General features: G+C 45.1%; 1 protein-coding gene across 5 annotated transcripts in view; it reads left to right on the top strand.

Moving 5' to 3' along the window:
• The window catches only part of Pnpla7 (patatin like domain 7, lysophospholipase), a 77,184-nt gene that overhangs the window by 29,324 nt on the left and 25,505 nt on the right, over positions 1–22,355 (top strand). For all 5 annotated transcript variants that reach the window (XM_015999537.3, XM_006981067.4, XM_076569277.1 and 2 more), the window contains 8 exons: positions 1,513–1,613; positions 1,789–1,935; positions 6,468–6,545; positions 7,255–7,460; positions 10,364–10,495; positions 11,371–11,494; positions 15,042–15,155; positions 19,764–19,833. In XM_015999537.3, the coding sequence (XP_015855023.1) occupies positions 1,513–1,613; positions 1,789–1,935; positions 6,468–6,545; positions 7,255–7,460; positions 10,364–10,495; positions 11,371–11,494; positions 15,042–15,155; positions 19,764–19,833 (972 nt within the window). The remainder of the gene's footprint in view (positions 1–1,512; positions 1,614–1,788; positions 1,936–6,467; positions 6,546–7,254; positions 7,461–10,363; positions 10,496–11,370; positions 11,495–15,041; positions 15,156–19,763; positions 19,834–22,355) is intronic.

Below are 22,355 nucleotides of genomic sequence, written 5' to 3'. Positions count from 1 at the left end.
GTTTTTATTTTATATGTATAATTATTTTGACTGCATGTATGTAAGTGACCTGCATGCATGTCTAGTGCTCACAGAGCGCAGAAGAGGATGCTGGTTTCCCTGACACTGGAGTGACTAGTGGTTGTAAGCTGCCATGTGGATACTAACCACTGAACCATCTCTCAGCCTCATACCTGACTTTTAATGTGGGTGCTGGGGGTATATATATAAATCAGTTCCTCATGCCTGTGTGGTAGGTATTTTATCAACTGAACTGTCTTCCAGTTATATGCAAATAGCATGCACACAAAATAAATAAGTAAAAATATAATAAAACATTTTTTAAAAGCAAGGCCACAAGCCAGGCAGTGGTGGCACACACCTTTTTTTTTTCTCTGATCTTCAGGCAAACTTTATTTATTAACACACAAATAAAATATCACCACATTTCAGCACAAATAAAATATCATCACATTTCCCCCTTTTTTCTAATAAAAATAAAAAATAATAAAAAAGTTATAACTAATATAAGAAAAACAATATACATTAAGTATAATAACTATATACAATATATACAAGCAATAATACCTCAACATTGTCTAGTCCATTTGCATTTGACAAACTCAGAGAAAATATTCCATTATCTATCCTATTTTGGTAAGTCCAAAATGTACCTGATTTACTTTCTATCCTAACTTATATTACCAACAGAGAACTATCTTATAATGGCTTTCCAATTTATATACTTTACACCTCTTTAGTGAGTTTCTTTTCTGAAATTCTTAACAAGGAGAACTGTAACTATCTAATCTTCAACTCCCTCAGAGACTATTACTTAGTAAAACAGGAAGTACAAACAAGCGACTTCCAAAAAAATGTGAGTTGACAGAAACAGCCAGCTGCCTGGACAGTCACCTGAGGTTTCTCCCCACAGTTGGGGCATCATCTTCAGCCTATAGGCTTAGCGTATCTGACAGATTCATTTGTGGCGCACACCTTTAATCCCAGCACTTGGGAGGCAGAGGCAGGTGGATCTCTGAGTTCGAGGCCAGCCTGGTCTACAGAGCGAGTTCCAGGACAGCCAGAGCTGTTACACAGAGAAACCCTGACTCAAAAAAAAAAAAAAAAAGAAAAAAGAAAAAAAAAGAAAAAGAAATAAAAGTAAAGCAAGGCTACCACATTAGTTTGGTTCTTTCTGCATGTACCTGTTTCTCTTAATGTTGTTTTGACTTAATGTGATGGAACAAGAGCGCCCTCACTAGAAACTGATCCTATGAAGCCAGACAGTCTTGGGCTTCCAACCTCTGAAACCATGGGCTAGATGAGCCTTTGCTTTCTGTAGTACCACCCTTAGATGTCCTGCTGTGGCAATACAAAATGGACTAATTGTGACAAAAAATGCCAGCAATGCAACCTTGCTGTCTGGAGATTTGAGTCTTATCTGCCAAGTTTATGCTAATAGATGTTCACTCAGCCTTCCCATTGTGTGCCTGTGCATATGGGCAGCGAACTGAGTCTTCTTTCTGTTTGTAGAAAGCCACGAGAGGGTCACCTCAGACCTGGGGATGGCATACAACCGTGCCAGGGTTTTGCCACACTCAGATGAGCAGCTTGGGAACTCTGTGGCCAGCAAGGTATATCCCTGCCTCTCCTTATTGTCCCCTTGGGGCCTTGTCTACTCGCCTGCTAACTAGTGCTTTGGGATGTGGTCCATATCTGACATCACCAGTATCGGCAATGGGTCATGGAGATGCAGTTACATTCTTTCCTCATTACATCTCTCCTGATGGCTTGTATTTTTGTTCTAAGTCGAAGAAAAACGTGATTGTTGCAGAGACCCCCTCTGCCATCTTCCACTACTCAGAAAATTCCTGGGATGATACTGGGGCCAGTGGGAAGACAGATGCTATCTTCAAAGCTGCCATAAAGGACCTCCTTACCCTGATGAAGCTAGATGTAAGTGTGTGGGCTCAGAGAGAGGGTGGTGACAATTCCTGATTCCCACAGTACCTGCTTCTTTATTTCCCATTTGGGGCAGAACATCCTTCTAATGCTCTCTGGGGTGTCTGTGACCTGCACTATGGTCCATGGTCCTCTTCTTTATCCCACCCTGCCAGTAGTAGGGATCCACATCTGAGGTGTAGCCTTGGCCGAAATCAGTGTATTGGTGAGCTTTTAGAATCACCTGGGCACTCGAAACTACATCTTCCTCATGTGTTTTTAGTAAATTTTCCCTTTGTTGTTTTTTTGTTTGTTTGTTTGTTTTTGTGTGGGGGGTTGTTTGTTTTTTGTTTTGGGTTTTTGTTTGTTTGTTTTTCGAAACAAGCTTTCTCTGTGTAACTCTGGCTGCCCTGGAACTCTGTAGACCAGGCTGGCCTCAAACCCAAGAGATCTGCCTACCTCTGCCTCCCAAGTACTAGGATTAAAGGCATGCATCACCACTTCCTGGTGCTGTTATTTTTAAATATAAGTCTTGCTGTGTAGTCCAGGCTGGCTTCCTGCCTCAGCTTCCTAGGTGCTAGCGTGAATAGGCATGTGCCACCATGCCCAGCATATCCCTCATATTTTTTAAGAGCATGAACATATGTGTATATACATGTGTCTTAGTCATGTTCTATTGCTGTGAAGAGGTGCCATGGCCATGGCAATGCTTATAGAAGAAAGCATTTAGTTGGGGCCTGCTTACATTTAGAGGTTTGATCCGTTGCCATCATGGCAGAAGCATGGCAGCGTGCCCACAGATATGATGCTGGAGAGGTAGCTGAGAGACCTATACCTGGATGGACAGGCAGCAGGATGAGAGAGACACTGGGCCTGACTTGAACACTTGAAACCCCAAAGCCTCTAGCCCCCCAGCCCCTGTGCATACTTCCTGCAACAAGGCCACACCTCCTAATCCCTGTCAAGTAGTGCCCCTCGCTATTGACCAAGCATTTACATCCGTGAGCCTATGGGAGCCATTCCTATTCAAACCACCACAGTGTGTGTGTATACATGTGGAGGCTAAAGAACAACTTCGGTCGTCATCCTCAGGAACATGTGCACCTCCTTTGAGACAGGGTCTCTCATTGCCCTGAAGCCTGCTGGGTAGGCTGACCAGTGAACTTCCAGGCCCCCCTTGTCACTGCTTCGCCAGCACTGGGGTTCTAAGCACATACCACCGTGTGTCTGGCGTTTTAAACATGGCGTCTAGGGTCAAAGTCAGGTCCTTGGGCTTGCAAGGCTAGTGCTTTACTGACTTAGGAGCCCATCACCATCATAGTGGGGAGCATGACGGCCATCAGGAAAGCCTGGTGCTGGAGCAGTTACTGAGAGTTCACATCCTGGTCCACAAACAGGAAGCAGAGAGGCACAACTGGGAATGGTGTGGGTCTTGAAACCTCAGAGCCCACCCCCAGTGATACACTGGTTCAAGGCTACATCTCTTAAGCCTTACCAAACAGTTCCACCAAATGGGGACTAAGTATTCCAATATTAGAGTCTTTTTTTTTGTTTGTTTGTTTGTTTGTTTGTTTGTTTTTTGAGACAGGGTTTTTCTGTGTAGCTCTGGCTGTCCTGGGTCCACTCTGTAGACCAGGCTAACCTTGAACTCAGAGATTCATCTGCTTCTGCCTCCCAAGTACTAGGATTAAAGGTATCTGCCATCACCATCTGGCTAGAGTCATTCTCATTCAGACTACCATACCAGTACATGGATGGAACACAAACCCACTCTGCATATCTCGGTCCAGCCCCCTTCTCCCCAAAAGAGGCCCTTCTCTGTACCGGGCTGTGCTTCTAGATGCCCTGGTTGATTTCACTTGATCCTAAGCTGAGTAACTGATGCCAAGTCTGTTCTTTAGAGTGAGTGCTGTGTGTTTAGCGTGTGGATTCACTCACATGGTGGCCTGTAGTTGGAACTGAGTCCCTGTCATCACTGCCCCGTCTGTGAGTGTATTGATCTTAGTTCTTTGATCGCCCACATTGCTAGAGGACACATGGGAGTGCCAGCCGGGTTACTTTGAGAGGTCATAGTGACCCAGTTGTTTCCAGTCACTATGGGTTTCTTTTTCTTTTTTTAATATTGCTTTCTCTTTTATTTTATTTATTTATTTATTTATTTATTTATTTATTTATTTATTTATTTATTTATTTATTTATTTCTGGAGCTGAGGACCAAACTTAGGGCCTTGTGCTTGCTAGGCAAATGCTCTACCACTGAGCTAAATCCCCAACCCTCATTATGGGTTTCTTGTTCACCCTTGATGTGGGCCTGGGCATAGATGCTAGGCCATGAACATCCCTAGTTTTCTCCCTCAGAAACTGGGGAGGACTCAAGGCTTGTATCATTAGCAGGTGTTGAGAGCGTCAAACTTTCTCTCTCTGGCTCTTTCTTTCTCTGTGCCCTCTACTCTGTGTGTGTGTGTGTGTGTGTGTGTGTGTAACCCCAGCCCAAGGTCAGTGTCAGGACAGGGACAGAGATAGGCAAGTTCTGGGGCTGTTTAGTTAGGGACCAAGTTTCAAAGAGTGGCTGGAGGGACTAGAGAGATGCCTTGGCAATTAAGAGCATTTGTTTCTCTTAAAGAGGACTAGGGTTCAATTCCCAGCACCCAGATACTGGTTCACAACTCTGTAACTCTAGTTCTAGGGTGTCTGACATCCTCTTCTAACCTCTGTTGGCACTGCATGCACCTAGTATGCTTACATACATGCAGATAAAACACCCATACACATAAAATAGAAATAAATACTTAATTTTTTTTTATTTATGTGCATTGGTGTTTTGCCTGCATGTATATCTGTATAAAGGTGTTGGGAATCTCTAGAACTGTAGTTACAAATGGTTGTGAGCCACCATGTGGTTACTGGGAATTGAACCCAGGTCCTCTGGAAGAGCAGCCAGTGCTCTTAAACACTGAGCCATCTCTACAGCCCCAAATAAATTCTTAAAAGCAAACAAAAAGTGGAATCATGGGTAAAGGCACTTGCCACCAAGCCTGATGACCTGAGTTTGTTCCCTGGGACCCATATAATGAAGGAGAGAGAACCAACACCTGCAGGTTGTCCTTTGACCTCTACATGTACAGTGTGGCACATGTGTGTTGCTGCCTCCTCCACAAATAAATACATAAATACAACACACATTTTTTTAAAGGTGCAAAGTTGTAGAGAAGGACACCTGATGCCAGCTTCTGGCCTTTATATACACACATATGGGCACCTGTGCAAAAACATGTCTATACATGCATACACCCCCCCCACACACATATACAAAGATATTTCTAGGTATTGCTAAATGTCTTAGAGTTTCCTTTTTGTTCAGTAGCATTCTCTGTAAGAGGTTGTTCCATGGAGCCATGTGTCTTTAGTCCCTTCTGGGTCTTGCTCAGGCTATCTCTGGCTCTATGTGTGGCATTGAAGCATTCACTGTTGGCATTATGGGAGCCTGAAGAGGATGCTCTTCTTTCTACAGTAGATGAGACTGTTTCGCTAGTGTACGGATTCCTGGTTAGCCCAGTAACTGTGTAAGTGACTGAGAGGTCCACGCTGAGCTAGCTGTGTGTCCCCACAGCTTTTCTCTTTGGTTCCCTTCTCTTTCTGGCTTTTTCCTCACAGCTTCTTTTATTGAGCTAACTTTTCTTCCCTTGAGTCTAGCAAAGGTTCAGAGATGGCTTCTGATGAGTCAACCGCTGTGTAGGTGCTTAGAACCAAGCCTGGGTCCTCTGCAAGAGCAACAAGTGTTCTTAACCACTGAGCCAACCCTGCAGCCCCTACTGCTGTTTCCTAACGGTGGCCAGTGGCATTTCTTTTTGTTTTGTTTTACTGTCACCAAGAGCTGTGAATCTAAGTACTTGGATTTTTTTCAGGCCATGGCAGGTATCATGCCCACGTACATACAGACACTCAGTCCCTGCATGCTCTTGTCTGCTTTGGCATTCCCTGGTCATGTTGAATTCCAGCCTGTTCCTGACCTTATGTGGCATGAAGGAAAGCCAAATTTTGCAGGTGGGATGGGAGATGGTGCCCTAATTAGATTTATCTAAGATGAGCCCTTGTCTGCAGAAGGAAAGAAAAAAAGAAAGAGCGAGAACTGTCATGCTGCACCTGAAATTCTGAGATGAAGTGATTCTGCCTTGGTTTCCTGGGTGTTTGGGATTATAGGTGCACACTGCTACACTTGGCAGTTTTTGTAATGAGTATGGAAAGGGTACCCCAGTTTCTTGTTTTCTCTTTTTGACCTTTATGAAATAAACTGCCTTTTCGTACTGAAATTAAATTCGTTGTCTGTCCTGTGTAAGTTCACAAGCATATTGGTCTGCATCTCTGCTGTATTCCACTGATCTTTTATGCAGAATACTGCCTTGTCCATCTTAGTAGGCAGTCCCTAGAGAAGCACTTGATATAGCCATACCCATGGTGCCTCTGTCCTATCCTCTCAAGCCCCATCTTTTGTGCCTTCACTTAAGTACCTCTTCATGTTCCTTCTTGAAATTTGTTCTATGTTTTAGGACCCATCCCTGTTGGATGGCCGGGTGGCATTTCTTCATGTTCCTGCAGGCACCATAGTATCCAAGCAGGGAGATCAGGTGAGTGAAGGACCTCAGTCCTAAAGGACTGGTCATCGAACTGCCCAGCCCTACAGCTCTGTGCTGGGTGGAGTGTGGGTGAGGCCGCAGTGGTTGGAAGTTGTCCCAGTACCAGACTGCTTGCCTCTGGGCACTGCCTTGGTCTCTAGGCAGCTTGGGCCTAGATGCTGGGCTTCTCTCTATGCTTGTGCCTGCTACTTTGGCTCCTCTTCTGGAACCTAAGGACTTGGGGTGAGAAGATTTGCAGAGTCCCATAATAGTTGCTAAGAAGTTGGGATTTGGCCCTGCATGTTTTTGTGGATGTTGGATCAAAATATGTGACTCTAAAGGGTAGCAGAGATGTAGCCCTATAGACAGCTTCAAAGGGATGGGCTGCACCTTCACCTCTGTATGAAATTGGCTGACAGGTAGAGCAGTAAAAGGGCGTGTGTGGAGGAAAGGTATATGTGTCTGAGATTTGAAAAACTAAATTTCCTAAACAAATCCTAGGCACCACTCAACTAAATAATAGAGCTATAGAACTGCTTCAGTGGAAACATGTGCCCAAGTCTAGATTACATATAATCTAGAACAGGCAAAGAAGACGCTGCTTGTACCATGTGTGACTGGGGTGGGGGGGCTCTCTGTGAACTCCCGGGTTCTGGGCCCATGGGCCATCCTGAGTCACTATCACATACATCTTCCTGAAGCCAGCCTCTGTTTTTATCAGGATGTCAATATCTTGTTTGTGGTCTCCGGGCTGCTGCATGTCTACCAGCAGCAGATCGACAGCTTGGAGGATACCTGCCTCTTCCTCACACACCCTGGGGAGATGGTGGGACAGCTGGCAGTGCTCACCGGAGAGCCCCTGATGTTCACCATCAAAGCCAACAGAGACTGCAGCTTCTTGTCCATCTCGAAGGCCCACTTCTATGAGTGAGTCACCTTGATCCCTTCCCTGAGCCACTCGGAATGCTGGGGCACTTTCTATGCCCCTCTCTGTCCTGCTCACCTGTCTCCTGGGTCGTCTGTCCCCGAGGGCTCTCAGGGATAGGCCTCCTGCTGGCCTGCCCTGGCTCTTTATCTAGGTGGCTGCATACATTGGTACACATACACAGGCTCAGGTGTTCAGTCAGAGAACCTCCACCTGGCTTGTGATATCTGACATAATGCTGACATGATGCTGCTTCCTCTATTGGTTTATGGCTCTGGCCCAGTCCCGTCTCTTTGTTGGTACATTCTGTGGCCACACATACTGGAATTAGGTTCTAGCTCATTGCCCATCTGCCTGTTCACAGTAGATGAGGTCTGGGTGGAAAGGCAGGATGTTGGTCATGGAATGTCCTCCTCACTCTCCTTCCTTAAGTGGGACAGAAACTATTATCTACCTATCTACCAGCTGTGATGTCCTCAGCTTGTCTGAGAAGCCACAGGCTGTATCCTCTGCTGGCCTTCCTGCTTGTCCCTGTGAGTTCCAGAGCACAAGATTAAAAACTATCTTAATTTGTTCCTTTCTGGGGGGGTTGGTCCATCAGGGTCCACAGTTTTTCTGAGCTACCTACCCTCATAGTTATCTGTGCTAGCCAGCATCCGTCTTTCTATCCACATTGCTGGAAGGCCTCTTCTTCATCCATTGTGATTCCTGCTATGACCTTGTAGCTCTCCTGTTTAAAAGTTGGATACGTGCTCAGACAGAGAATGGAGGTCAGGGGCCAGAAGGTAGTAGAAGCACAGAAGCTTAAAAACCCTGTTTCCAAGCTGGAGAGATTAATGGTCAGCAATTAAGAGCACTAGCGATTCTTCCAAAGGACCCGGGTTCAATTCCCAGCTCCCACATGGCAGTTCACGACTGTCTGTAACTCCGGTTCCAGGGGATCTGGCATCTTTACACAGACATACATGCAGACAAAACCCTAATGTACATAATAAATAAATAAATAAATAAATAAATAAATAAATATTTGAAAAAGCATTTCAACCAAAGTGCTTCCAGATCAGTAGTAGGTGCCAGGAAAGGGAAGGCATTCTCCTGATGTAGCCTCCCTCTCCTAGGACTTGCTTGAATACCCTGGCCTGGTACCCTGATGCTGTGTCCCCTGATATTCTCAATATGCTGGGGTGAGGACCCCATTTACAGATGGGAGGCATACCCAGACAGCTAGAACTGTGTCCCTCTGTTAGCAAGAGGCGCCAGGATGAAGTTGAGTTGCATGGATCTACTCTGAGATACAGAACATCTTCTCAGTCTGCTGTCCCTGCCCCTGTCCGTCTGTACCAGGGAATGCTCAAGAAGGATAGTCAGAAAGGTCAACAGGAACTGCCTCCTATGGTTGCCAGGACCCTATGGCCTTGCTCTCTTTCTCTTTGCTCCTTTGGCCTTGGCATAGCCTTGCCCATGCATGTGTGTCTGTCTGTTATCCTACAAATCTGGGTAGGATGTGTGTGTGTGTGTGTGTGTGTACATGTCCTTGTCCACGTTTGAGTGTGTCTGGGTTCCTCTATGTGTGTCTATATGTCCTTATGTTTCTCTGTGGGCCTTTGTGTACATATGTATTTGCATATCTTTATCTATGTCCACATTTGTGTATATGTGCACATATGGATATCCTTGTTTATATATGTACATGTCTGTTTCTGTGACCTGTTAATGTGTTTGTATTTATGTGACCTTGTTTACATATTTTTGTCTATGTGTGCATGTGTTACATGTCCTTATCCGTGTGTATCTCTATGTGTCTATATTTTCTGTGTGTGCATGTCTTTGAATGTCCTTGTCTGCGTGTATGTGGCTGTATGTGCATAAAAATCCTGATACAGGGCTGGAGAAATGGCTCAGAGGTTAAGAGCACTGGCTGTTCTTCCAGAGGTCTAAAGTTCAATTCCCAGCAACCACATTGTGGCTCAACCATCCATAATGAGATCTGGTGCCCTCTTCTGGCATGCAGACATACATGCAGGCAGAACTCTGTATATATAATAAATAAATTTTTTTTTTTAAAAAAAATCCTGATACAGGTATTTCTCACTCTGTAAACACAGTCCAGCACGTGTCCTAGGGACTCTCGTCCAATTGTGGGGATAAAATTATATCCAGTTGGCTTCTCTGAAGCTATTATCATTTGTCTTACTACCCTGGGATGGTGAAGGAACTCCCATTATCTATTGCATGGAACAGTGCTCTGCTTTCCTGTGTCTTCTGGACTGGCAGCTCCATCTCCTGTTACTTGGCCAAGGTCTGGAGTCCCTCAGCCTTGGTTCTATCCTGCCCAGTGCATATAAATAGCCCATGAGCTGACCCACAGCCCTGGAGCTACCACGGTATCCCTGCTGTTGCCCTGCCTTCCACAGTCTGTCCACACAGTCACCAGAGAGATGACAGTGTTCTTAGGTCAGAACCCTAGGCACTCTGTAACCACCCAGGGTAGACTCTGAGGCAACTTTGCTAGCGTTGGCTACCTCATTGTATTTGCTGCTGTCTACACTCATGGGTCTGAGTATGTGGTGGATGGAACCTTGCTGCCCAAACCTGGAGCTTATGTGTGGCCTATGTTCCGGGGACCTCAATGAAGTGGACAGCCCTGTGGGTGGTCTTCTCCTATTTCCCCAAATCCATTGTCCCTGTGCAGCTAAGAGCAGATGGCTGCCTAGGCACCATCCTGTCTTAGTCCTCAGTGTCTTTTTCCTTCAAGTGAACATTGTGTGGTAGGCTGCTTGAAGTTCTGCCTGCTCTCAAATGCTGAGAGTCTGTGTGAGGAATGGATGTAGTAGGATTGGACATAAGATTGGGAGGTGAGAAGAGACCCTGATGGGAATGGAAATGACTTGAGATTGCACGACAGGATCATGAGGAAACGGCCAGATATCGTCCTGGGCGTGGCACACACAGTTGTGAAGAGGATGTCATCCTTTGTACGGCAGATTGATTTTGCTCTAGACTGGATGGAAGTAGAGGCTGGGCGTGCCATATACAGGTGAGGCTCACAGATGTTTAGTGTACAGCAGAACCCACAGTATACAAAGGGGCCCAAAGGTGTGCAGTGTACAGAGGTCTGCAGGTGTCTCCATCACTGCATATCCCTATTGACATACAGTAGTTTTGCTAACAGACAAGACTCTATACTGTGAAGGTTGTACAATGAAAAGGGTAAGTTTCCTTATCCATTCCCCCACCCCTGGTACCCATAGTAACATTCTTTGACATCATCGTGGGTTCTGTGCATATACATAGACACAAAAGCATCTTCAACAAACATCTTTCCATGTGCATACACACAAACCCACGCCGTGCTATCAGAAGACCCAAGAGCCGTTTGAAGTGGCTTTGTAAGGTGCTGCTGCTGTGCTGACTGACTCTGGCTGGGCCACCTTTGCTGGCTTCACCTCTGCTCAGGTCACAGACAGACCTAGATTGTAGCTATCGATATTTGTTGCTGCTTAAAATTTAAGCCAAGAAAAAGTTAAAATTATATGAAGTAGTAGTAAACCCATGTGTTAGCACAAATATTTTAAAGTGAAAAGTAATTACATTTTTAAAATTGTTATTTATTTACTTACTTACTTATTTAAGTCAAGGTCTCACTATATAAGCTTGGCTGGCTAAGAATTCACTCTGTAGACCAGGCTGACCTCTAACTCACAGGGATTCACCTGCCTCTGTCTCCTGAGTGCAGTGATCAAAGGTGTGTGCCACCCCTGCCTGGCAAAGTAACTGTACTTTACAAACCATAAATTACCCAGAAGTCTACATTCTTTTAATTTGTTGCATCCTGGGATCTAGTTGGCTGTTAAGAAGCTGGTTCTGTGAGCAGCTTAGGCAGGTGAACTGAGCACTTTTGTATCTCCGCAGGCAAGGGGACAAGTCTGACTGCACATACATCGTTCTCAGTGGCCGGCTGCGCTCTGTGATCCGGAAGGATGATGGGAAAAAACGCCTGGCAGGGGAATATGGCCGCGGAGACCTTGTTGGTGTGGTAGGTGTCAGCTCCCCTCTTTGCCTTCTATGGTTCTCTGGAATCTGCCTGTCGGGTTACCTGAAGAGGAGGAGGAAGCCTGAGTGACCTGCAGAAGGATAGCCATCCCTGACCCCTCCCTGCTGGTCCTGTCCTTTGTCTAGAATCCTATCTTAGCCTTCTGGGAGGTCCAAGATTCTGGTCCCTGGTTTCTGGCTGCCTTTTTAAACCCTGCCAGTACTGAAGCCGTGGTGGATAGTATCTAAAAGGACTTGACTGAGGGTAACTAGCAGCTTATCCTAGCTTCTCAATGCAGCCTACATAGGCAGGTTTCTCTGTCCTAAACTGGACTGATCAGCCCCTGGATGTTGCAGTGTTGGGCTTGTAGAGCTATATAAGGACAGTAAATTCCAACCTGCACTTCTGGCTTCTAATGTTTCAATTTTTTGTTTGTTTTTCTCTTGAGACAGGATCTTACTCTAGCCCAGGTAGGCTTGGAACTCACCATGAAACTTGAGCTGGCCTCAGTGTTTACATAGTGGTCTCACTATTGCCTCAGCTTCCTGAGTATAGACTATAGGCTTTTAAAGCAGTAAACTGTAGTCAGAAGGTTTCTCAGGTCCCTCAGCCATTTATAAAATAATCACTCAGAGATTTATATTAATTATAACTATAACTGCTTGACCATTTTACTGACTAGCTCTTATGCTTAAATTAACCCATGATTCTTATCTGTATTTAGCCACGAGGCTTGGTACCTTTTCTCAATTCTGCCTTGTCATCTTGCTTCCTCTGTGTCTGGCTGGCAACTCCTGACTCCACCTTTCCTCTTCCCAGCATTCTTCTAGTCTGATTGCCCCACCTGTACTTCCTGCCTGGCTACTAGCCAATCAGCATTTTATTAAACCAGTGTACAAGAGCATTATCCCACAGCAGTAAACCTATACAGATCAGCACAAATATATATATTTTAAAGTGCACGAGTGTTTTGTCTGTAGATATGTTTGCATGCCTGGCATATGGGTCTGGTGCCCACAAGAGACTTAAAGAGGGCATCAGAAGGCTGAGGCAGGTGCATCTCTGTGAGTTCTAGGCCAGCCTGGGCTAGAATGAAAAGAAAAGAAAAGAAAAGAAAAGAAAAGAAAAGAAAAGAAAAGAAAAGAAAAGAAAAGAAAAGAAAAGAAAAGAAAAGAAAAGAAAAGAAAAGAAAAGAAAAAGAAAGAAAGAAAGAAAGAAAGAAAGAAAGAAAGAAAGAAAGAAAGAAAGAAAGAAAGAAAGGGAAGAGAGCATCAGCTCCTCTGGAACTGGAATTACAGATAATTGTGAGCCATTTTGTGGGTGCTAGAAATCAAACCCAGGCCCTTTGGAAAAGTAGCCAGCACTCTTTTGTTTTTGTTTTGTTGTTTGTTTTTTAAGACAGGGTCTCATTATGTAGCTTTGGCCATCCTAGAACTCATGCTGAGGCTAGTGCTCTTAACCATGGAGCCATCTCTCTACCCTAAGCACAAATATTTCTTAAAAATAACTGTACTTTGGCTGGGCAGTGGTGGCGCACACCTTTAATCCCATCACTTGGGAGGCAGAGCCAGGTGGATCTCTGTGAGTTCCAGGCCAGCCTGCTCTATAGAGTGAGATCCAGACAGGCACCAAAACTACACAGAGAAACCCTGTCTTGAAAAACCAAAAAACATGAGCCGGGCGGTGGTGGCGCACGCCTTTAATCCCAGCACTCGGGAGGCAGAGGCAGGCAGATCTCTGTGAGTTCGAGGCCAGCCTGGACTACCAAGTGAGTCCCAGGAAAGGCGCAAAGCTACACAGAGAAACCCTGTCTCGAAAAACCAAAAAAAAAAAAAAAAAAAAAAAAAAAAAAGAAAAACCAAAAAACAAACTGTATTTTATAAACAAACAAAAATTACCTGAAAGACCATATTCTTTAATTTGTTGCATCCTAGGGTCTGGTTAGCTGTTTTTTGTAACCCCACCACATCCTGCTCAGTCTGCCACCCCCTAACTTCCCACCTCCACCCCTGCCCTGCTTCTTCTTTGAGACAAGGTCTCACTGTGTGGTCCAGTGTCTTAGTTAGGTTTCTGTTGCTGTAGTAAATCACCCTGATCAAAAGCAACTTGTAGGGGGAAAGGAATTATTTTTCTTATGCTCCCAGGTAACAAGCCATCACCTAAGAGAGTCAGGGCAGGAACTGAGGTAGGAGCATGGAGGAATTCTGCAGCTAAATAATCCTCACGACTTGCTCGGCCCTCTTCCCTGCACAGTCCAGGACCACATTCTGCTTTTTTTTTTTTAATTTATTTGTTTTTATTTTTTATGTGCATTGGTGTTTTGCCATGGGTATCAGGTCCCCTGGAACTGGAATTACAGACAGTTGTGAGCTGCTATGTGGTTGCTGGGAATTGAACCCAGGTCCTCTGGAAGAGCAGTCAGTACTCTTAACCACTGAGCCATCTCTCCAGCCCCATTTTTTTAAACAAATTTTTTTGTTTCATTTTGTTTTGTTTTGTTTTTCAAGACAGGGTTTCTCTGTGTAGCTTTAGAGCCTGTTCTGGAACTCACTCTGTAGCCCAGGCTCGCCTTGAACTCACAGAGATCCACCTGCCTCTGCCTCCTGAATACTGGGATTAAAGGTGTGCATCACCACTGCCCAGCTCTCTTTCTGCTTTTAAAGAAATTTTAAACTGCTATTTTAGGAAGTTTAGGGGCTTTTTGCTATCTGATAACAGGGTCTTAGGGAAACATCTTGATGTTGGCAAGCATGTGCTAATGGCCGCTTCCTCCTGTGCAGCCCCCACCCTCCCACCAGGCCTCCCCAGTTCTGCCTCGCACTGGGTCTTCCATGTCAGCACATCTGAAGTGAGCCCCCTAGTGGAGGGTGTGTCTTCTTTAGAGACAGCCCAGGCCTGTGTCTAAGAACTATCCAGGTTGCTAAGGGTGCTTATGGCTTATGGCTTCCAGAACATCCAATAATTTGGACAGCAGTCACATGTGAGAGCCCACAGGCTTCTTGAAGAGTAGACTTGGCAAGATCATTTTGCTCCTTTTCATGCTTCCTGACCACACAGCTCCTATAGGTTGCTGTGCTGGCTACTTTTATGTCAACTTGACACAAGCTAGAGTCATTTTGGAAGAGGAAACTTAATTGAGAAAATTCCCCCACTAGATTATGAGGCATTTTCTTGATTGATGATTGCTGTGTGTTTTGGAGGGGGACCAAGTTACTGTGGGTGGTTTAAGAAAGCAGGCGGAGCAAGCTGGTAAACAGCACTTCTCCATGGCCTCTGCCTTAGTTCTTGCCTCCATGCTCTTGCTCTGCTTGAATTCTGGCCCTGAATTCCCTCAGTGATGGACTGTTACCTAGAAGTATGAGATGAAACAAGCCTTTTCCTCCCCAAGGTGCTCTTGGTCATTGTATTTTATCACAGCAATAGAACTCTAAGACAACTTCTATTCACCTGACCTGCATGTACATTTGGCTGGACTCCAGGTGTGGTCAGCCTGGCCCTTCTGGAACCTTGGTGATTTGTGAGACCTTAGAGTTTGGCTCTTCTTCCTTAGGTGGAGACACTAACCCACCAGGCCAGAGCCACCACCGTGCATGCTGTCCGGGACTCAGAACTGGCCAAGCTGCCAGCAGGAGCTCTGACATCCATCAAGCGCAGGTACCCACAGGTAAGGGTGGTGCAGAGCCCCTGTTCTAACCGCACAGGTGAGGATTTAGTCAAGTGCACACAGACACACTATGGAACAGGTGGATGGGAGGTTGTAAAAGTGATTCATGAGGTCATGCCCTCAGACCAGGGACTCTTTTACCTGTTGTTGTGAGACACTATTCCTAGGGAAGCATGAGCAGACCAAACTTAACTCAGATATGGAACTGGCGACAGACCAAAGTAAGGATACCACCAAAGTGCAGCTTGATAAACCAGTGAGTTTCCATGGGGTTGCTTACAGGAATATGGTGAGAGGTTGCTTAGCAGGAGCGGAAATGACCCAAAGGCAGCTCCGTCACCAAGAGCCCGCCCCAGCTCACAAACGCTGGAGACATGAGCTCACTGCACAGCCTGCAGGCAGCTCGAAAAGCTTGTACAGTGTTCTCTCCAGAGAGATCAGGTGAGCTGAGCCTCTTTGAGGCAGCTCTGCTGGTCTGACAGTGTCTTCGACAGACTTTGCTGCTTGTATATGCTCATACATAGAAGAGGCTAGTGTGTGTGTGGTAAGTTTCAGGGATGGCCTGAAGCCTTTAAGTAGTTTACTTCCTGAGCTTGAGGGGCTTCCCTGCAGAATAGATTAATAACCCCTTTAGAATATCCTGTGTTTTAGCTGGCAGTGGTGGTGCACACCTTTAATCCCAGCATTTGGGAGGCAGAGGCAGGCGGATCTCTGTGAGTTCAAGGCCAGCCTGGGCTACAGAGTGAGATCCAGGACAGCTCCAAAGCTACACAGAGAAACCCTGTCTCGAAAAACCAAAAAAAAAAAAAAAAAAAAAGAATATTCTGTGCTGTGTCTTAAGGATGGAAGGTTTTATATAGGAGGAGATTGCTACACAATCCCTGTGTCTTAGGATAGCAGCTTGAAGAGAGCTTTGGTGTTGGCCGGGGTTGGTTGAAGAGGAGTACTTGGGCTGCATCTCGGAGCTGTTGGTCAGCTGCCTGTTCTGATGGTCCTCCCTGCCTGAGTGACAAGACTGTCACAGGAGAGAAGGGGAAAACCAACACTCTGGAAAACCAAAACCCCGGGGAGCCCATGGTGGGCTCCCATCAAAAGTCTCCATAGTCTTTGTTTGTTTGTTTTTTGAGACAGGGTTTCTCTGTTTGACAGCCCTGACTGTCCTGGAACTCACTTTATAGACCAGGCTGGCCTTGAACTCACAGAGATCCTCCTGCCTCTGCCTCCTGAGTGCTGAGATTAAAGGCGTGTGCCACCAACCCACTGCCCTTAGTCTTAAAACTGCTTTTCAGTGTCTATTTTTTTCTTTCCAACTCTCCTCCTCTTCTTCCTCCCTCCCACCTCCTCTTCTTCTTTTTTTCTTTTTTTTTTTCCAGTGTGTATGTGTGTGTGGTACTAGTAATGAAACCCAGGGTCTTATGTATAGTAGGTAGTCACTTTACCTCTGAATTATAACCCAAGTCTGCTTGTTAATTGTATATGAATGAATTAGTACCAAATGTACCTTTTTTGAATGGCTTTGTTCATTGTCCAGCAGTATCCTGCTGCTGGTCTCAGTCCATTTGTCTGTTCTCCAGTTGGTGGGTGTTGGGATGCTTTCCAGTTTGGAACTATTGGGTTTAAAAGGCTGCTGAACGCATTCTTGACAAATGTTATTATAAACAGATGATTCATTTTCCTTGTTCAGTCTCTGGTCACGAGATAGATGTGTTCTTGGGAGCTGCACAGTTCTCCAAAGTGGCTGTGCTGTTTCCCAGCCCTGTGGGATGTGGCTCCTGAGCCTAGAGTGCTAGCGAACACAAGGCAGCTGCCTAACACCAGCCGTTCTCATGGCTGCATCACAGTGGTGTGAGTTTGTGCTTCCTCGCTTATTTTAAGATACCAGACCCCTTTTTGTGGACTTATTGGCCGATCTGGAACCTTTGCCACTTGACGTAGAAATAACCTTTTAAAAAATTAGCTTTAATGCTCAGACATGGTGGTCTGCTTTTAACCCTAGTATTTGGAAGTTAGAGCCAAGGTTACAGGCTGTGAGTTCTGTGAATTCAAAGCCAGTCTGGTCTACATAGTGAGTTCCAGGGTATCCAGGACTACAATAGTAGACTCTGTCTCCCAAAGAAACAGCAACAACAGCAAAATTAGTCTCACTTTGAATTTACTTGGTTGGTTTTTTGTTTGTTTGTTTGTTTTGTTTTGTTTTTCATGGAGCTGAGGACTGAAGAATTTACTTGTTTTTAAATGTGACAGTTTTATTGCTTTATTTGTGGTACTGGGGATTAAGCTCGGGGCCTTATGTATACTACACAAGCACTATGGCCCTGAACTGCATCCCCAGCTCTTTAAATTTTATTTTGAGACAGGGTGTTAAGTTCCCAGGCTGGCCTTGAACTTCTCTTGTGGTCTAGGCAGGCCTCAAACTTCATCCCCTCATATCTCAGCTTCCCATTGCTGGTGTGAAAGGTAGACATTATCGTGCTTTGCTGAGTATAGGTGTTGGTTTGTTTTGGCTCTTGGCCTCTAGAGAAACATTCAGCTATCCATCATAGAACTCCACAAGTGCTCCCAAAGGCTTGTTTATGAAGTAGCACTGCCGGGGTGGGTGAAGGAGCAGTGGAACTTCCTGCTGCACTCTTCCCCTGCTTTCTTACGTTTCCAAACTTCCGTTACAGTAGACTACACAACAGCAGCCTCGTCTGGAAACGTCATGCTCTCAGGCTTACTTTCAGACTTCTCTACTCAGACTACCTTTTGTTTCACCTCTGAAAATCTGGTCAGTTTCATTTAGATCTTCTGTGATCTCTGACCCGACCAGCCTGGGGCAAATAAGCTTCCTTAATTTCCTTGCTAGTTCTGCCCTCCGGGGTTCTCCCATTGTGCTGTAAGCCTGTATTTAAGACCTCCTCCCTCCTTCAATAAACGGCATTTGGCATTAAAAAAAATCAAAATAGATCTTTACATTAAAACTTGTTACTCGGGGGGGAAAAAGATATATGGATAAAAGGGAAAAAAAGATCAGACAGTTAAGAAACAGAGTTAAAATATCCAAGTATTAAATTTCTACTAATCATAATTTAAGAAGCATTAATTTATGATTAAGCATAAATTAATCATAATTAAAGAGGCCAGGAGCATAGTTGAGTGCTAGAGTGCTTGCCCAGCACACATGAAGCCTTAGCTCTAATCTCCAGTAGCACAAAAAAACTTAAAGCAAGCAAAACAAACAACGCCACGCATGGAAATGAGGTATCACTGTTAAAGACCCCAAGAAAATGTAAACACATGAAGTGATGGTGATTTCCCAACCAAAGGCAAAGTAGACTATCATACAGATTTATTTTCTGCTCTTTTCACATACTATGTAGATCAGGTTTTGTTTTGGGGAAAATTAATTTCTCTTCTAACTATATCAGGCTCAAATTCTTCCAAAATATTTATTTTAGACATATCCAAGTATAAAGCATTACATGTGATACCCAAAGGCTGGGTTAGCATTCTTAGGAGAGACACAAACAATAAAGAATGTTTCTATTGATGAGAAGTGCCAGACAAATAAGCCAATTATGCATAAAGGGATATCTATAATAAAGATTCAAATATGTTAAAAAAAAAAATGTACTTGCTAGTAGTGGCCCTTGTGAACCAGGAAGTGCTGGCGCACACCTTTAATCCCAGCACTGGGGAGGCCGAGGCAGATGGATCTCTGTGAGTTTGAGGCCAGCCTGGTTTACAGAGCGCGTTCCAGGACAGTTCTTTGGCTAAGGCTTCAGAGAGAGTCTCTGTCTTGAAAACAAACAAGCAAACAAACAAAACACCCAAAAAGAACAACAAAAAAGAAGTGGCCCTGATGTCACGAAAATGATACCAGACAAAAGCAGGTGTCTGAGGTGAATCCTACTCTCAGGAGGCCTTGTCAGCTGTCTTTGCCATGCCTGGGGGTCATGGATGGGTTCCTTAGGTCACTTGCTACCTCGAGTGAGTGTGAGAACCTACAGCAGGCTCAAGGTCACAGACACCTTTTGTGTTTCCATTTCTCCTTGTCACCCCTGGACTGAGCAACCACCTCCCCCCCCCCCCCATCAAGCTCCTTTGTCCTGGTAATTTAATTTCTTTCCTTTTGTTGTGGTAAAAATATCCTGACAAAAGCAACTCAAAGGGAAATGTTTTCTTTTGCCTCAGAGTCCCTCATAGTAGAGAAATCACGACAGGATTTCTAGCGAAGGAGCTAGAAGAGGCGTCCGTTATGTCGCATCCATAATCAAGACCAGAGAGCAACGAGTGCATGCGTGATGGTGCTCATCCCGCTTTTCCATTATAAAACCCAGGTCCTGTCTACAGTTGAGATGGGTCCTCCCACATCAGTTGATGTCACCAGGACAATCCCGATAGGCATGTCTAGGCCATCTCTTTCTGCATTTGTCAAGTTGGCAACTAACACTGTCTCATCTGGCAACCAGAGAGTTGTGCATGGGCTCCCGTCACCCATAGCGCATATTTATTTCCAGTCACCGACAACCCAGTGTGCTGTCTGAGCATCACTGTGACTTTTTCAGTCCCCAGCGGTTCACCATTTAACAATGTGGTTTGCGATTTTCCTTCTTCCTCTACCCCAAGGTTGTAACCCGACTGATTCATCTCTTGGGTGAGAAGATCTTGGGCAGCCTCCAGCAGGGATCTGGAACAGGTGAGTCTCAACACCTCCTCAGTCCACCCACTAATCCCCCCACTCCCCACCCCCACCCCCGCTTCCCCCGAGGGGCAGAAGAAGAAGCATGGAAGCCGGCGGGGCAGACCTCTGCAGCGTTGTGGGATACTGTGCTGCATGACTCTTGGGAACATCCACAAGCTCCCACCAAGCACAACTCTGAGTAAGGAGGGCTTAGATTCTGACAGTGCCAGCATAGTTTGCCAAGATGTGTCTCAACATGGGCAGCACAGAGGGAAGCTCAACTATTTGTGAGAAGAGGTGTGATATATCTGCTTCTATTCCCGTCAGTGATTAGAAAGGGAAATAGAGGGTGAAGCCTCTGGGAGAGTGGGAGAGGGGGAGGCTGCCCTAGTCTGTCTGTCATGTGCCAAGTGTAAAAAGATGGTGAATCACTGTAGGGTGTCGGGAATTAAAACTCTACCACAGCATGTTTGTTTCCCTCTAGCTCCAAGAGTGTCCCTAATTTGGGAGCCACTGGTCACTATGTGTTCTAGGACTGTCTTCTTTTCCTGGATCTCTGGTGTTGCTCTCTGGCTCTGCACTGTTCTGTGCACACTACGCCCATGGCTGTCTCCTGCCTCCACCCCCATGTTCCCTGCCTAGGTGGCCGTTGTACATCTGTGTGCACACCTCTGGTCCTCCCCACCCTCTGCTCATCTTAGCCTCATCTTTTGTTTCTTTTCCCACTGGCTCTCCCAGGCTAGCTCATTCGTGACCTGGTCCTGTGCAGGCAGACATACAAGCTTTATACATGGCTGAGACTGGTGTGTGTGCAGTACTGGATGTTTGTTGAGAGGACACACTGTGGGTAAACAAGCTGCTGTTTAGCTCTTTGCTCTCAGTACACCTTGTCATGTGGATCACATCCTGGTATTTTAAGTATTATGTTAAGCAAACTGTCTGTGCTTACAGTGTGCACACAGCAATAGAAAACCGTGGTCCTTCTCCAAGATGGATTCATCTTAACTTCATCAGTCTTTAAGGCTTTTCCCACATGAGATTACATTCTGAAGTTCTGAGTGGGCATGAATTAGGAGAGACACCATACTGTTCAATACATATGGTTTCTTTCTTACTCTGCTTTCAGCCTGTCTGACCACTGTGTTTGAAGTAAGTGTCTTAAAGGAAGGCACAGTGAGAGGCCAGGTTTTTTAACTGTTCTTCTGGTAATCTTTACCTTTTAACTATTCAGACCACTTACCTCTAACATAGCTGTTCTATTAGAATTTATCTCTACTACCTTATGTTTTAATTTTATTCCAATACTATTATTATTATTATCATTATTATTATTTTGGTTTCTCGAGACAGGGTTTCTCTGTGTATCTTTGTGCCTTTCCTGGAACTCACTCTGTAGACCAGGCTGGCCTCAAATTCACAGATATCCACCTGCCTCTACCTCCCAAGTACTGGGATTAAAGGCATGCGCCGCCCCCGGCTCCAATATTATTCTTTTTGGTTACTTTCTTTTTTTTTTTTTTTTTTGGTTTTTCGAGACAGGGTTTCTCTGTGTAGCTTTGCGCCTTTCCTGGAACTCACTTGGTAGCCCAGGCTGGCCTCGAACTCACAGAGATCCGCCTGGCTCTGCCTCCCGAGTGCTGGGATTAAAGGCGTGCGCCACCACCGCCCGGCTCTTTTTGGTTACTTTCAAGCATCTTATTTTTATTAGTTCTGATTTCTACATTCTCTTTGTTGGATGGTTTCTAGGGAGTACAAAATTTTATGCTTATCCTCATCCATTAATAGCAATATTTTTCATTTTAAGTGGAATGAAAGTGCCTTATCGGCCGGGCAGTGGTGGCGCATACCTTTAATCCCGCACTCGGGAGGCAGAACAAGGAGGATCTCTATGAGTTTGAGGCCAGCCGTTGTATGTTTTGTTGTTGTTGTTTTTGAGATTTGTTTATTTTTATGTATCTGGGTGTTTTGCCTGCATATGTCTGTGCACTGCATGCATGCAGTGCCCTTGGCGGCCAGAAGAGGGTGTCAGATCCTTTGAAACTGGAGTTACAGACAGTTGTAAGCCACATGTGGGTGCTGGTAATCGAACCTCTGGAATGATAGCCAGTGCTCTTAACCAATGAGCCATCTCACCAGCCCTTGAGATGTGTTTTAACCATTACCTCTACGTGCCTTGGGAACCAGACATTTGCCTTTAAAAATCTGAAATCCAAAATCCAAAACTTTTGAAGTGTCACGTCAGCATTCAGAAGTTCTGAATTTTGGGAGCATTTGCTACTTTCAGATGAGGAATGTTTAACCAGTAGACTGGGAACGTTCTAAAATCTGACAAGGCCAGAACTCCAAAGCACTCTGGCCTCAGAGATTTCAGATAACTGACACTTGACCTGCCCTTAAATTATTTTTCATCTTTACATTTCAGAAATTAGAAAATCTTTGGATTTATGCCTTTGGAGTTAATTGTGCTTTAACCTATAGATTATATCTTTTAGCAAATTTGGGAAATTCTTAGCTTTTCTTTCTTCACATCTTTTTCC

The sequence above is a fragment of the Peromyscus maniculatus genome, chromosome 4, assembly GCF_049852395.1.
Source record: "Peromyscus maniculatus bairdii isolate BWxNUB_F1_BW_parent chromosome 4, HU_Pman_BW_mat_3.1, whole genome shotgun sequence".
NCBI classification, from domain to species: Eukaryota; Metazoa; Chordata; class Mammalia; order Rodentia; family Cricetidae; genus Peromyscus; species Peromyscus maniculatus.
Note: the sequence above shows the minus strand (reverse complement) of the source record. Positions and strands in the feature narration are given on the sequence as shown.